At 32.8% G+C, this 16,201-nt stretch overlaps 1 protein-coding gene across 3 annotated transcripts in view; it reads left to right on the forward strand.

Annotated features, from left to right (window-relative positions):
* The window catches only part of CRISPLD1 (cysteine rich secretory protein LCCL domain containing 1), a 53,465-nt gene that overhangs the window by 455 nt on the left and 36,809 nt on the right, over positions 1-16,201 (forward strand). For 2 of the 3 annotated variants that reach the window (XM_074278916.1, XM_074278917.1), the window contains exon 2: positions 1,115-1,441. In XM_074278916.1, coding sequence (XP_074135017.1) covers positions 1,184-1,441 — 258 coding nt within the window. In that variant the 5' untranslated portion in view covers positions 1,115-1,183. The remainder of the gene's footprint in view (positions 1-1,114; positions 1,442-16,201) is intronic. The other variant, XM_074278918.1, reaches the window with a different exon arrangement.

Here is a 16,201-nt window from a genome sequence, read left to right on the forward strand (position 1 = left end):
AAGGGTTATTTTCTGTCATGTACCCGATGCACAATGCGGAGGTAGCTTCTTCCTACACTTTCCTGCTTAGTTTTTCTTTTGTTTGTTTGTTTGTTTACATTTTCATGATACTTAATCTGTAGGAAATTAGAAGGCAAGGGAGGGTGCAGTCCTTGAAAAATAAGAAAAGGAAAGGCTTTCAGGAATGTTGTTATTTTGAAAGTGTTGGGTTGTCTATACTAGGAACTCTCCCAGAAGAGTATAGAGATGAAAAGGGGGATCCGAATTTTGTTTGTTTGCTTTTGAGAAAGCTTGAGTTTGTGACACCAGAGACCCAATGGCAAACAAGGTTGGACTATGGGAAAGAAACACACAGTCCAAGGCATAAGGACTTTTGTTTTTTTGGAAGGAAAGTAAAGGTACACGTGGTTAAGAAGCAGTACTGATTTCTGCTCTTTGAGATGGTAGTGGTAGTTGTAGGTAGTACAATTGAAATGCACATGTAACTGATGTAAAAACTGCATTGTGAATTTCTTTAGAAAAAAGAGTGACATTTTCTCATTCCAATTTCCCCAAACTCAGTGTTTTTGATAATTGTTACCAAAGCTTCCCCAAATAACAAACTACATCCAATCATTCCTCCTCCTTTTTCCTCCTTTTCTTCTTTCTTGTTCTTGTTCTTGTTCTAGATCTTGTTCTTGGTCTATTTGTTCTTGTTCTTCTTCTTCTTAAAACTACTTTGGTTGATGGTATAGATGATCATAATCTTGGGTTTCACTTGTATCCTAGTCACCATTTTGTGTCATGTGAAATCTTATAATTAAAACTTTATTATTTTTTCTAGGTTTTTTTTTTCTTAGAGGACAATCTACTTAATTTTTTTGTCTTAATGATACAGAACTTGGCACATAACTGAACAAAATGGATTTCTATGTATATGTGAAACCTACTTTTATATAAAGTTATGATAAAGGATAACTTATGTAGAAACCATAATAATGAGTGTCCCTTTCCACTTCACCTTACAATGGTATCTTTTATTCATTTCTAATTATTGTATAATTTAAAAAATAACTAAAAGCCATTTCATCTTGAACTTTTGCCTTAATTATTGAACTCTCATTCATACCTTTAGAGTCAAAAAGGAGTGGAAAGAAGACTTTGTATTGGAGTTTATCCTAGGGGAATCCTGAAATCATTCACAATGAAGTGGGCAGCACAAGAGTGGCTCAGAATAACTTCATTGCTTTTCATTGCTAATGCGATTCCAGCAATGGTTGTACCCAATGCAACAGTTTTGGAGAAACTTTTGGAAAAGTACATGGACGAAGATGGTGAGTGGTGGATCGCCAAGCAAAGAGGGAAAAGGGCGATCACAGACAATGATATGCAGAGTATCTTGGACCTTCATAATAAGTTAAGAAGTCAGGTATATCCACCAGCTTCTAATATGGAATATATGGTAAGGACATATTGTGAGTGGTTTTCACAGAAAAAAAAAATGTTGATAGATTCTTTCTTTCAGCACCACAATTAAATGTCCTAATGTTACTTGCTAATTTTCAGTTTATCTGCTTTGTGAGAAGTATGATAGCTTTTCTATGGTAAACTTCCACTCTGTGTTGATACACACACACACACACACACACACACACACACATGTCTATATATATGGAGGTAATACAAATGACTATATACATATACAATAGTTAAATTTAAATTTAAAAATTAATGAGATAAGTTTTAATTGGCTAAATTATTTGAGTCTTTGGTATCTAAAGCCACTGAGCAACTGTCCCATTTTCTATTTAGTGACCTGAGAGCCATTGTTCCATAAGACTTTACATTTGAAAAGGTTAGGGTCCTGTAACAGGGAAATACATACGCACTTATGTGTAACATATGAATGTGAACACATACATATTTCTAGATTTAGGTTACTAATACAAATCTACTGGTGAAAATTCAATAGATTATAAGGAAAGTTTATCTAGAAATGTGCCATGTTGATATATCTGTCTACAGTATCTGATTTGCTTATGTTTGTAATGTGAGAACACTTTAGTTAAAGCATCAAATATTGAACCATGAATTCAAAGCAGATTTTTCTTATGTCCCTCTCAAATGTTTAACCCATTCCTACAGCAAAATAAGAAGATTACAGAATAGATTTTAAGTCACAAGATTACTTTTGGCTAAAAAATTACATGGTATCTTAGTGATTTAGAGCATTAGGCACTTGCTGAAGAGACTACTATTAGCTAGAGGATAGTATTAGAATTAGAAAAGTCTAATTATAAGTTTTAATTAGTGGTAATGAGGCTTGAATATGTTTCTGGTTTCAGTGACCTTTCAGGACATCAATATTTCTCATTTAAAATCATACCACAGTAGGTTGGCTTTCAGTGACCTTTGTTAAGGCCTGAAGTTAAAGTTGTTTAAGTCATCCTAAACCAAATTCCATGAACTCATAGGATTCAAATCTTGTTTAAAATTTGCTTATTAAAAAAGATTTATCGTTAAGAGAATAGATAGCATTTAGAAAGACTCAGCCAAGAACACCAACCTATGTTATCTATTTTAATGTATTGAAAATAAAAGCCAAGTGCTTTTTATTTTTTATGAAGAATATATGTTAGCTCAACTTTCTGCTTATTTGATGAATCTTAAAGTACATCATTTATTTTGTATTTTATCATACAATTCCAAGAATACTCTTTTCAGTGTAAAGAAAAACAGGAATATTATTTTTTATTTGTACCAAAAATGCTTTTGGCAATCTGAAGAATTAATTGCTTTCTAATTGACAGAAGATTATATAAGATAAGGAGGTTGAGGAAGACATCTGCAAAGATGATCCCAGAAATCTCAATATAGCTTAAAGTTTTATATTGCAAAAACATAGAAGTTATAAAAGAATATTTCTCTTTGAGTGTGTGTGTGTGTGTGTGTGTGTGTGTGTGTGTGTGTGTGTGTGTGTGTGTTATAGCAAACTTCCAAAGTTAACTAATGCCTATTGGAAGAAATCTGGTATAAGAAGTTTATATAGCCTTCTCTTTTAGTTTCACTGGTTTTATCCTAGCCTTGAAATGGAGATCCAGAAACCAGACAGGATTTATGTTGTGTTGCCCTTAGATACTATTAGCTCTGGAACCATGACTTGGCCATTAACTTGTCTACAGAGGAGTTCATTGGCAAAGTAAAATAAGAGAGCAGATTTTAATATTGCAATATGTTTTCCAGACTACAAAGTTAAGGAAGAGTCTGACAGCAGTTGTGTTTCTGTTTTGAGATACTTTGGATTAATACCAAATAAGTTTATAGCTACAAGTGTTGATCTACTGTGAACACATTATTTTTCTTAGTTACTTGATCTCTCATTTATTTAAAAGGTTCAATGGTAATTATATTTTTTAATCTAGTGCAATATATTTAATATCATTTATTTTAGTCACCTTATGATCTACTTTTAAACCTCATCGATGAATATTAATATCATTTAAAAAATAGAACTCATTTTAGTCACAGTTAAGCCCTCAATTGCATTTGTAATCAATATAGATCTGCACTCATTAGCAGTGATCTGTAATCCAATTAGCAAGACAATATATAAGAAAAATAGGCAATTTATTGATGTTTTTAAAGAAGATGTAACATAATTTGAAAGACTGGATAAGCACACGTAAAAATGTTAGAAACTTTAGATTTTTTTTTCAAACTACACTAAAAATAAGAGGATATAGAATTACAGAATGAATAATTCATATAATCAGAAAAGGTTTTATAGAGACTATAGATTTTAGGTTGGATTTTGAATGAAGGGATGCCAGGTTATTAGGGAGGAATTTGAGGAAATTAAATAAATCAGTAAAAAATGAGCCTGTGTTTTTCAGGAGACAGCAACTAAACTGTCTTGGTTGGATCAGAATATTCCATGACAAGAATCTTAAGAAACAAGAAAGAGACTTAGGGCTACATTTATGATGAATGTTCTGGAACCACTGTTGAATCTTGAATGTCATGATCTACTGAAAAAGTAAATTCTTGAAAGAATATGTAGAATGGATTTCATGGAAAGAGATTAGAACAATTAACCCATCTCAATGGTTCTTGCTAGAATCCAGAAATTAGGTGATGTTGTCTTAGAATAAGATGGTTACAATGGTATTGAATAGAAAAATAAATTTTTGTAGGGAAAGAATTGATAGTTTATTGGATGTAGATGACAAGAGAGAGAGAGAGAGATTAAAATAATTTTAAAAGTAATGAAGTTGGGTGATGGGAACAGATGATAAAGGTGCTTAGATAGTGTAAGAAACCATTCCAGTTTTGAATTGTTTTGAGTCCATTGAGTTATAAATTGTTAAGTTTTGACTAAGTAGAAATAATAAACTTACATTTTAAAAAAATAGACTTTTGAAATTAAATTGTGAGTTCTGATTTTAACATTGAATTTCTAAGTTCTCCTTCCCCCATTATTAGGTTATAGATTTCGTAAGTAGATAATGGGATAGACTTGAATGTAAAAATAAATACTATCAAATTATGCCAGGTATACTCAAGTGGCAGTTGCTTATCCATCACTTTTAAAACCCTACTGCCAGTTTCCCAGCTGGAAAAGATATTGACTGGCACATATTTCACTCTTCCTTTCTTTTATGGCAGACCCAGAGGAAATGGGTTAGAATTCTGGCATTTTTCAAGGATATACAGACATCTGATTCCCAATTCACTATTCTTTTTATTAGTTAACTTTCTATTGTAAGCCAAATAGCCAGTCATGTATAAATATTTGTTGAATTAAATTGAAATCAGCCCAGGACCCATGTTGATACATTTGATAGTTCAGTTAGAACTTGATATTTCCAAGTTATTGTGGAAATCATTTCCTTCTTGTGCTTCACTACTCACCAAGCAATCCTAGAAACTTAAGCATGGCATAGCTAGTGAGCTGACCTTGGTATGTGCCAATGTGGGCTATATCCTCTGCCTCAATATGGCATCTGCCCAAACCTGTGAAAGTTTAGCCTGTGAATTACCCTGTTTCCTCTCATCAATTCAGTCCCTTTTGACACTATTTTTCATTGGTGTGTTTCTAATGAAGGAAAAAGGTAAAAAGAAATGATTAAATCATGCTTAGTGAATCCAAGTCTTAGAATTTTATTTTGCACTTACTAAAACCTACAGAGTATTTCAATGATTATTTTAATGGATTTTAAAAGATTTTATTGTTTTCTAATATATTTTGAAATATATCCTATACTTTTAAGGAATGAAATGTTTATCTCCCATTGAGGTCTAAAGCAATATAGGGATACATATAAATAAAGATGTCAGATACATACATATATATATGTATACATATATATATATATATATATATATATATATATGTATACATATATATACACACACACACATATATAACAAGTAAAAATAATGTTTATTAATTCAATTAAATGTATTTGCTGGATGCCTGCTATGTGAAAAACACTGTGCTCATTGCTGTTCTTCACTAGTCAAAGAATAGCATTACTTAAAGAGAAACTAATTTGTCTAATTTGAAGTTGTCACTTCCTTATCAATTAATTAGTAGTACTATAGAAGTTTTTTAATGATCCTGTTGAACAGGATTTAAAACACTGAAGAATAGATAAAGCCATATAAAAATTCATTTTATGGAACCTGAAGATGTTAAGATAAATTTTTAGACTGTATTACATAAGAAGACAGATGTTAGGACATGTTGGCAAAGTTGTGTGACTACAGTACAGTTTTGTTAGAAATCATAATATATTAAACAATGAAGTGAATAAGACAAAAGGTAATTTTAGTTATTTTAATAGGGGCAGTGATTCTTAAATAATGGGAGGAATTCCTATGGTATGGACTGGGAAAGGACAAGAAAGTTCGAGACCCACCATGATAGAGGAGAAATCCAGCAGTGAGAAATATGTTATAAAATTCTGAAAATGTTTTGAATGCTATAATGTCAGCATGCCATAAAGGGATCCTTGATCTTAATCTTTCTTAAAAATATTCTAAATTCATTTAGTCCAGGAATTTTTTCAAGGGAACATATCAGCATTTTTCTTAAAAAAATGACGTTGAGGGGCAGTTAGTTGGTATGAAGGAATACCTGCCAGTCCTAAAGTTAAAAGGACCTGCATTCAAATCTGGTCTCAGAAATGTAATACTTCCGGGCTGTATGACCATGGGCAAGTCACTTAACTCCAACTGCCTCAGCAAAAAAGCAAACAAACAAACAAACAAACAAACAAACAAATAAACAGTTGAGGGGAAAATAGATTTTTCCTTGAAATAATTTACTTCATATTTCGCTTTACTAAAATCAACTAGTCCATAAAGCAAGGGATATTTTTAGCTCTAGTTAAAGTCATAATGAGAGGAAAGATGGGTCTCCTACTCATAACACCAATAATTATTTATTCGAATTAATAATGGGCCCACATAATGATTATATTCCTTTAAAGAAGGATGTTGATATTTAGTTGTTGCAGTTGTGATTGAGTCTTCATGGCACTGTTTTGGGTTTTCTTGGCAAAGATGCAGGAGTGGTTTGCCATTTCCTTCTCCAGCTCATTTTGCAGATGAAGAAACTATGTTAAACAGCATTAAGTGATATTATGGTAGAAATCATGTCTGTTGTTAAGACCATATAAGTGCATTGATTCAAATTAGCAACTGATTCTTTGAGAGTAAAATTAATATCTCAAAGATAGCAGCACTGCTTTTTTTCTTGTCCTTTGAAAATATACTGTAAAAATCTAGATTAAATATGATAAAGGATATATCCTAGAATGGTCCTATTAGTACCCTATTGCTATCATTCTTGAAAGTTGGGGAAATAGCCCTGAACAACATTAGTTTTCCCTTGTAAATAGTTATGACTTTGTCATTATGAATTTGTCTAATCTTTTCTGGAATCTTTTACAATTTTTTAGTACATCAAACTACCTAACATCTGCTACAGAAATATATATATATATATATATATATATATATATATATATATATATATATATATTTATATGTATATACATATACATATATATGTATATAGTTTTTTTAATTGTTATCTTTTAACTTATTCTTTTTATTTTTATTTTATTTTTATTATTTTTATTAATTTGGTAATTATAACATTTTTGACAGTACATATGAATAGGTAATTTTTTACAGCATTATCACTTGTACTCTCTTCTGTTCCGAATTTTTCCTCTCCTTTCCTCCACCCCCTCCCCAGATGGCAGGCATTCCCATACATTTTAAATATGTTACAGTATATCCTAGATACAATATATATGTGCATAACCGAATTTTGTTGTTGTTGTTGTTGTTGCAAAGGAAGAATTGGATTTGGAAGGTAAAAAATAATCTGGGGAGAAAAACAAAAAGTGCTAACAGTTTACACTCATTTCCCAGTGTTCCTTTTCTGAGTGTAGCTGATTCTGTCCATCATTGATCAATTGGAATTGGATTAGTTCTTCTCTATGTTGAAGATATCCACTTCCATCAGAATACATCCTCATACAGTATCATTGTGGAAGTGTATAATGATCTCCTAGTTCTGCTCATTTCACTCAGCATCAGTTGATGTAAGTCTCTCCAAGCCTCTCTGTATTCCTCCTGTTGGTCATTTCTTACAGAACAATAATATTCCATAACATTCATATACCATAATTTACCCAACCATTCTCCAATTGATGGGCATCCGTTCATTTTCCAGCCACTACAAAAAGGGCTGCCACAAATTTTTGGCACATACAAGTCCCTTTCCCTTCTTTAGTATTTCCTTGGGAAATAAGCCCAGTAGTAGCACTGCTGAATCAAAGGGTATGCACAGTTTGATAACTTTTGGGGCATAATTCCAGATTGCTCTCCAGAATGGTTGCATTCTTTCACAACTCCACCAACAATGCATCAGTGTCCCAGTTTTCCCACATCCCCTCCAACATTCATCATTATTTGTTCCTGTCATCTTAGCCAATCTGACAGGTGTGTAGTGGTATCTCAGAGTTGTCTTAATTGACATTTCTCTGATCAATAGTGATTTGGAACACCCTTTCAAATGAGTGGAAATAGCTCAATTACATCATCTGAAAATTGTCTGTTCATATCCTTTGACCATTTATCAATTGGAGAATGGCTTGATTTCTTATAAATTAGAGTCAATTCTTTGTATATTTTGGAGATGAGGCCTTTATCAGAACCTTTAACTGTAAAAATGTTTTCCCAATTTGTTACTTCACTTCTAATCTTGTTTGTACAAAAACTTTTTAATTTGATGTGATCAAAATTTTCTATTTGGTGATCAATAATGATCTCTAGTTCTCCTTTGGTCACAAATTCCTTCCTCCTCCACAAATGTGAGAGGTAAACTATCCTATGTTCCTCTAATTTATTTGTGATCTCGTTCTTTATGCCTAAATCATGGACCCATTTTGGTATTAAATGTGGATCCATGCCTAGTTTCTGCCATACTAATTTCTAGTTTTCCCAGAAGTTTTTATCCAATAATGAATTCTTATCCCAGGGGTTGGGATCTTTGGGTTTGTCAAACACTAGATTGCTATTTTTATTCACTGTCTTGCCCTGTGAACCTAACCTATTCCACTGATCAACTAGTCTATTTCTTAGCCAATACCAAATGGTTTTGGTGACTGCTGCTTTATAATATAGTTCTAGATCTGGTACAGCTAGGCCACCTTAATTTTTAAGTTTTTTTTTCATTACTTCCCTTGAAATTCTCAACCTTTTGTTCTTCCATATGAATTTTGTTGTTATTTTTTCTAGGTCATTAAAATAGTTTCTTGGTAATCTGATTGGAATAGCACTAAATAAATAGATTAGTTTGGGGAGTATTGTCATCTTGATTATATTCACTTGGGCTATCCAAGAGTACTTAATGTCTTTCCAATTATTTAAATCTGACTTTATTTTTGTGGCAAGTGTTTTGTAATTTGGCTCATATAATTCCTGACTTTCCTTTGGTAGATATATTCCCAAATATTTTATACTATTAACCGTTATTTTGAATGAAATTTCTCTTTGTATCTCTTGCTGTTGGATTGTGTTGGTAATGTATAAAAATGCTGAGGATTTATGTGGGTTTATTTTGTATTCTACAACTTTGCTAAAGTTCTGAATTATTTCTAATAGCTTTTTAGCAGAGTCTTTAAGGTTCTCTAAGTATACAATCATGTCATCTGCAAAGAGTGATAGTTTGACTTCCTCATTACCTACTCTAATTCCTTGAATCTCCTTCTCGGCTCTTATTGCCAAGGCTAGTGTTTCTAGTACAATATTGAATAGTAATGGTGACAGTGAGCAACCTTGTTTCACTCCTGAAACTGGGAAAGGTTCCAGTTTATCGCCATTACATATGATGTTTACTGATGGTTGTAAATACTTGCTCATTATTTTAAGGAATAGTCCATTTATTCCTATACTCTCAAGTGTTTTTAGTAGGAATGGATGTTGGATTTTGTCAAATGCTTTTTCTGCATCTATTGAGATGATCATATGATTTTTGTTAATTTGGTTATTGATATAGTCAATTATGCTAATAATTTTTTCTAATATTGAACCAGCCCTGCATTCCTGGTATAAATTCCACTTGGTCATAGTGTATTATCCTGGGGATGATTTTTTGTAGTCTTTTTGCTAATTATTTAAGATTTTAGCATCAATATTCATTAGGGAGATTGCTCTATAATTTTCTTTCTCTGTTTTCAACCTACCTGGTTCAGATATCAGTACCATGTCTTTGTCATAAAAGGAATTTGGTAGGACTCCTTCAATCCCTATTTTTTCAAATAGTTTATATAGCATTGGAGTTAGTTGTTCTTTAAATGTTTGGTAGAATTCACATGTAAATCCATCTGGTCCTGAAGATTTTTTCTTAGGGAGTTGGTTAATAGATTGTTGTATTTCTTTTTTCTGAAATGGGACTATTTAGACTATTTACTTCTTCCTCTGTTAATCTGGGCAAGCTATATTTTTGAAGGTATTCTTCCATTTTATTTAAGTTATCGAATTTATTGGCATCAAGTTGAGCAAAGTAACTCCTAACTGTTGTTCTAACTTTCTCTTCATTAGTGGTGAATTCTCCCTTTTCATTTTTAAGACTAACAATTTGCTTTTCCTCTTTCCTTTTTTAAATCAGATTTACTAAGGGCTTGTCTATTTTGTTGGTTTTTTCATAGAACCAACTCTTAGTTTTATTAATTAATTCAATAGTTTGTTTTTTTTTTTTTTTTTTACTTTCAATTTTATTAATCTCACCTTTTATTTTTAGAATTTCAAGTTTAGTGTTTGTCTGGGGGTTTTTAATTTGTTCCTTTTCTAGCATTTTTGGTTGTATGCCCAATTTGTTGACCTTCTTTTTCTCTATTTTATGCAAGTAGGCCTCTAGAGATATAAAACTTCCCCTTATTCCTATTTTGGCTGTATCCCACACATTTTGGTATGATGTCTCATTATTGTCATTTCCTTTGGTGAAGTTATTATGTCTACAATTTGCTGTATGATGTCTCATTATTGTCATTTCCTTTGGTGAAGTTATTAATTATGTCTACAATTTGCTGTTTTACCCAATCATTCTTTAGTATAAGATTATTTAGTTTCCAATTATTTTTTGTTCTATTTTCCCCTGGCTTTTTATTGAATGTTATTTTCATTGCACTGTGGTCTGAAAAGGATGCATTTACTATTTCTGCCTTACTGCATTTGCTTTTGAGGTTTTTATGCCCTAGTATATGATCAATTTTTGTATATGTTCCATGAACTGCTGAGAAGAAAGTGTATTCCTTTCTGTCTCCATTTAGCTTTCGCCAAAGATCTATCATATCAAACTTTTCTAATATTCTATTTACCTCTTTGATTTCTTTCTTATTTATTTTGTGGTATGATTTATCTAATTCTGAGAGTGCAAGGTTGAGATCTCCCACTATTATAGTTTTGCTGTCTATTTCATCTTGCAGCTCTCTTAATTTCTCTTTTAAGAATTTAGATGCTGCACCACTTGGTGCATATATGTTTAATACTGATACTGCTTCATTATCTATGCTACCCTTTAGCAGGATATAATGCCCTTCCTTATCTATTTTAATTAGATCAATTTTTGTTTTTGCTTGATCTGAGATGAGGATGGCTATCCCTGCTTTTTTGGCTTTGCCTGAAGCATAGTAGATTCTGCTCCACCCTTTTACTTTTAGTTTGAATGTATCATCCTGTTTCAGGTGTGTTTCCAGTAAACAACATATAGTAGGATTCTGGCTTTTAATCCAGTCTGTTAACTGCTTCTTCTTTATGAGGGAGTTTACCCCATTCACATTTATGGTTAGAATGACTAATTCTATATTGCTTGCCATCCTATTAACCCCTTCTTATGCTTTTCCCCTTTCCTTCCCTCTTACCCCCCAACACAGTATTAAACTTGTGAACACCACTTGCTTTTCACAGCCCTCCCTTTTTAGGATCCCTTCCCCACCTTAAAGTTCCTCTTCTTATTTTATCCCTTTTTCTCACAATTTCTCTATTCCCTTCCCCTTAGCTTGCTCCTTCCCTCTCACTTTTCAATGAAGTGGAAGAAGTTTCACCATAAATCGAATATATGTCAATTGGTACACACTATGTTCATCCCCCTCCTTTCTTTCTCTCAAATATAAGAGGTTACCTTTGCCTCTTCATGAGATGTAGTACCACCACTTTACCCTTTTTTATGATATAATTTCAATTCCACCTTTATTTTCTAGGACAACTTAAACATGTGTTCTTTATATACCCTTTATGGCAGAAATATAGTTCTCAAGATTTCTTTTTACCTTTTTAGAAATCTCTTGAGTTCTGTATTTGAAGATCAATCATTTTGTATAGATCTGGTTTTTTTTTGTTTTTTTTTTTCATCAAGAATAGATGAAATTCATTTATTTTGTTACATGTCCATCTTCTTCCCTGGAAAATGATGCTAATTTTTTCTGGGTAAGTTATTCTTGGCTGCATACCAAGTTCCTTAGTCTTTCGGTCTTTCGGAATATCATATTCTAGGCCCTTCGTTCTTTTAATGCGGACACTGCTAGATCCTGGGTTATCCTTATTGTGGCTCCTCCATATCTGAATTGCTTTTGTCTAGCAGCTTCTAATATTTTTTCCTTAATCTGATGGTTCTTGAACTTGGCCACTATATTTCTTAGCATTTTGATTTTAGGGTCCCTTTCAGTAGGTGATTGATGAATTTTTTCAATGTCTATTTTACCCTCTTTTTCCAAAACGTCTGGGCAGTTCTCTTTGATAATTTCCTGGAAAATAGTGTCCAAGCTCTTTTTTTTCCTCACATTTTTCAGGGAGTCCAATTATTCTCAAATTGTCTCTCCTAGATGTGTTTTCCAGGTCTGTTGTCTTTCCAATAAGGTACTTTATATTGTTTTCAATTGTTTCATTTTTCTGGTTTTGCTTGCCTATTTATTGGTTTCTCCTTGAATCATTCATTTCTACTTGTTCCATTCTAATTTTCAGTGATGTATTTTCTTCACTCACTTTTTTTGTATCTTTTTGTAATTGCCCAATTGAGTTTTTATCTTCTATGGAATTTTTTTCCATTTCATCAATTTTATTTTTTAGAGAGCTGTTTTCTTTTTACATCTCACTAATTTTATTTCTCAATAATTTGATCTCTTTATCTACCATGTCTTTAAATGTGTGGGATGACTTCTCCAGACTCTCATGCCAAGCTTCCCTTTCCTTTTCCCATTTCTCTTCTATCTCTCTTGTGAGAGCCTTTTTGATTTCCTCCATGAGAATCTTATGTATTGAGGAGCAGATCATTTCCCCCTTAGGGGATTCCTCTGGAGACAATCTGCTTTTAGTCTTCTTGGTGTTTGAAGTCTGCTCTCTCTCCGTACAGAAGCTGTCAATGGTTAGAGCACTTTCAAATTTTTTGTTCATTTTGTCAGAGCAGGAATAGAAGAAAACAAATTGACAAGAGAAACAATTGGTCTGTTTTTTTGGGGGGGATGGGGCTGGATGGGGCTACTGAGCTTCCTCTACAGACTTCAGGAGACAGCAGCAAAGCACTAACATGACAGGGATGGCTGTGCTGCATTTGAGTTCTGAGGCTCTAAGAATGACCTGAGTCACTCCAGGTGGGAGTGGAGGTGACCGATTAGCAAGAGATGCTAGCTCCTCTGGTGTTTACACCCTCACCGCTGATTCTGGCTTGCTGCCAAGATGGAACATCCACACTGGGGTAGAAGTCTTTTTGCAGAAACAGAAGAGATCGCACCCCTCCCCCCTCCAGTCTGAGCTGTGTGAGCTGCCTGCCTTGCTCTCATTGCCTGCCCTCAGTCTGCACCCTGTCTGTTTATCCCCTCCCCTGAGCAAACACAGGCCTTCTCTGGTGAATTTCAAGAATGTCTTCTGTTGGTGATTATTTGTGGGTTTCTTTTCCGGTCAAGCATAAATTCTGAGGCTTGTCATGAAGTAAGTCCTGAGAGAAAATATGGAACTCAAGCAGCTGTCTGCCTCCATGCAGCCATCTTGGTCGGAAGTCTTAACTTATTCTTTTTAAAATAATTTTAAGGTTTTGATCATCAAGAATATTTTTCTTCCTCTCAGCTCCTCTAACCAAATATAAAAAGAATACAGAGCCGTTATGTTGTATAAACATAATAAAAGAAAATAAATTCCCACATTGGTCACATCCAAAAATGTGTTTTTCAATCTGTATATCTGTATATATTATTTATATTCTTAATGGAGCTGAGGCTCATATCCCTTTTTTACCTGATTTCCGGTTCATTGTTTTTTCTTTTCATATGGCTTCCTGATTTAGTGTAATGGCTTCCTGAATAGTATAATATCTTTCCAACTGAATGAACATTAAATTACTGATGATGTTTGATTTCATAAGTTCATCATATATCTAACCCTTGTAGGAATGCTTGATAATGTTCTTTTTCTTTTTTTTTTTTTTTTTTCGCTTTGCCAAACAAAAGTCATAAACCTTTAAAATATATTTATTTTGGATCATCCTTTTGAGGCTGTCAAGGGGGAAAAAAAGGACCAGTAAATCTTTCATATTAAAAATAATTTAGAATTCTCAATTTATATTCTCATGGATAGTTTTATCAACAGACATTGCATCCATAGAGTATTAAGAAATATAGGGGTGAGTAGGATACTTATGACCCAGTTGATGATCTGTAACTGTAAGATTTCTTATCATGAGGAATTCTCAGTATAATAGTTTTCTCTATCAAAGTAGATTACAACCTATGTGTGACTTAGTAAATAATTTCTCTGAAATTGTTTTGAAGGATGTAATGCTTACTTAACCTTTAGGATTAAACATGCTCAGAAATAGGATTTGCAATCAGCTGATATATAATAATAAAAGTATTCTAGCATGCTGCTTCCACTGGGTCATTTAAATACATACATACATACATATATATATACTATTAAATCTTAGAAAAGGAAGGAGAAAAGTGAAATGGATAACCATTTATTAACAGTATATATTATGTGCCAGCCACTGTGATAATCATTTAAAAATATGATCTAATTTGAACCTCATCAACAACTCTGGGAATTATCTTCATTTTTATAATTGAGGAAACTGAAGAAAATGGAGGTTAGGTGTCTTGCTCACTGTCTCATATCAAATAAGTGTCTGAAATTGAACTCAGGAAGATGAATCATGACTCTAGGCTTGGCATCCTAATTGCTTTGCCACTTAACTGATTCAAGAGACCTAAAACTGCAGCTTTTTCATTGCAATGTTCATTATTTATATTCTTGAATGAGCTGAGGCTCATATCCCTTTTTTACCTGATTTCTGGTTCATTGTTTTTTCTTTTCATATGGCTTCCTGAATTAGTATACAATAATACACTGGCACTATTCTCAATTACTTTAAAGCATGTTTTAAGTGGGCTTACATTTTAATGGGGTCATCAGTAGTTACAAGTGATGTGTTGCAAACAACATAATACCATACTTGAAGTACCTCTCTCTATCTGAAGAACAATTATTTATTCTAAGAATTTCATTTCTGGCCTAGCATCATGATTTTTTTCCAAGACAGTGTCATTAAGTGGAAGTGGGTAAATTCTCAAGTATTTTAATGTCTAAACAAATTATCAAAAAAGCATTATGCCAGGCAATCATTTCTTTCTGTCTTTAACATAGCAAACTTCATCTTCAGAGTCAAGTCATTTACTGTGGATTAATTATCTTTGATGTAGATTTCTAGGACAGTGGTGGAATCTTGCCAGAGGTATTTTCCCAATGTGGAAATTATATTTTCACCACAGATGACTTGTTGGCTATGAAATCTCATAACATTCTGTTGCCAACAGAACATGTGTGGGTGGTGTATGTAGGCCCAGGACATTTGGCATATCTGCCAGTAGGTATTTCCCCCTTTCTCTGATGGAGTTTCCATCCATGGGCCCTGAACACTTATCAACCTTTGGAGAGCAAGGGTATAGGATCATAGATCCAAAGGCTCTTCGACATTGAGATATTCACATTTAGAATACCTGACCAGTTTTCAAGTAACTTCAGTTTTAAAATGCCCATTGATCCATCAGTATAATAGTATTTACATGAATGAATTTTCCTTTATTATTGTCAGCTTAATCATTAATGAACTTAAATTTAAAAGGGACAGATATTATACAGTTTTTATTTGGAACAATATATTTCAGCTATGTCTATATAACATTATTTCAGACTGCCAATTAGTGAAAATACTTGAGGATAATAAAATTTGTGACAGTATTTTCAGTAAAAAATTATTCTCTTTTCATCAGACGCTTATTTTTTTTTCTTAAATTTAAGACATCTAATTTGAAACATTCTTACCGTAAAGCTATCCTTTTCAAATAAATCAGAAATTATTTATTAAACATTTACTTTGTACTAGGCACCGTGCTAGTATTAGAGATAAAAAGACAGTCAAAAAACAAACAAGCAAAAATTATAGCAGTAACAAAATAGTCTCCTGTCCTTAGCATACATTTTAATGGGTGTGTGTGTATTAAAGGAGGAAAATTAGGTTTAAAAATTATAAAAATTGCCATTTTTCAAATAAATTATTAATTGGCTTTAATTATAATTTGATAATATTAAGTATAGATTATGTGCAGAGCTCTATGCTCAATGCTGTAAGATACCTAACGTTTTGATAAGATGG

This window comes from Sminthopsis crassicaudata, chromosome 1 (assembly GCF_048593235.1).
Source record: "Sminthopsis crassicaudata isolate SCR6 chromosome 1, ASM4859323v1, whole genome shotgun sequence".
Lineage (NCBI taxonomy): Eukaryota > Metazoa > Chordata > Mammalia > Dasyuromorphia > Dasyuridae > Sminthopsis > Sminthopsis crassicaudata.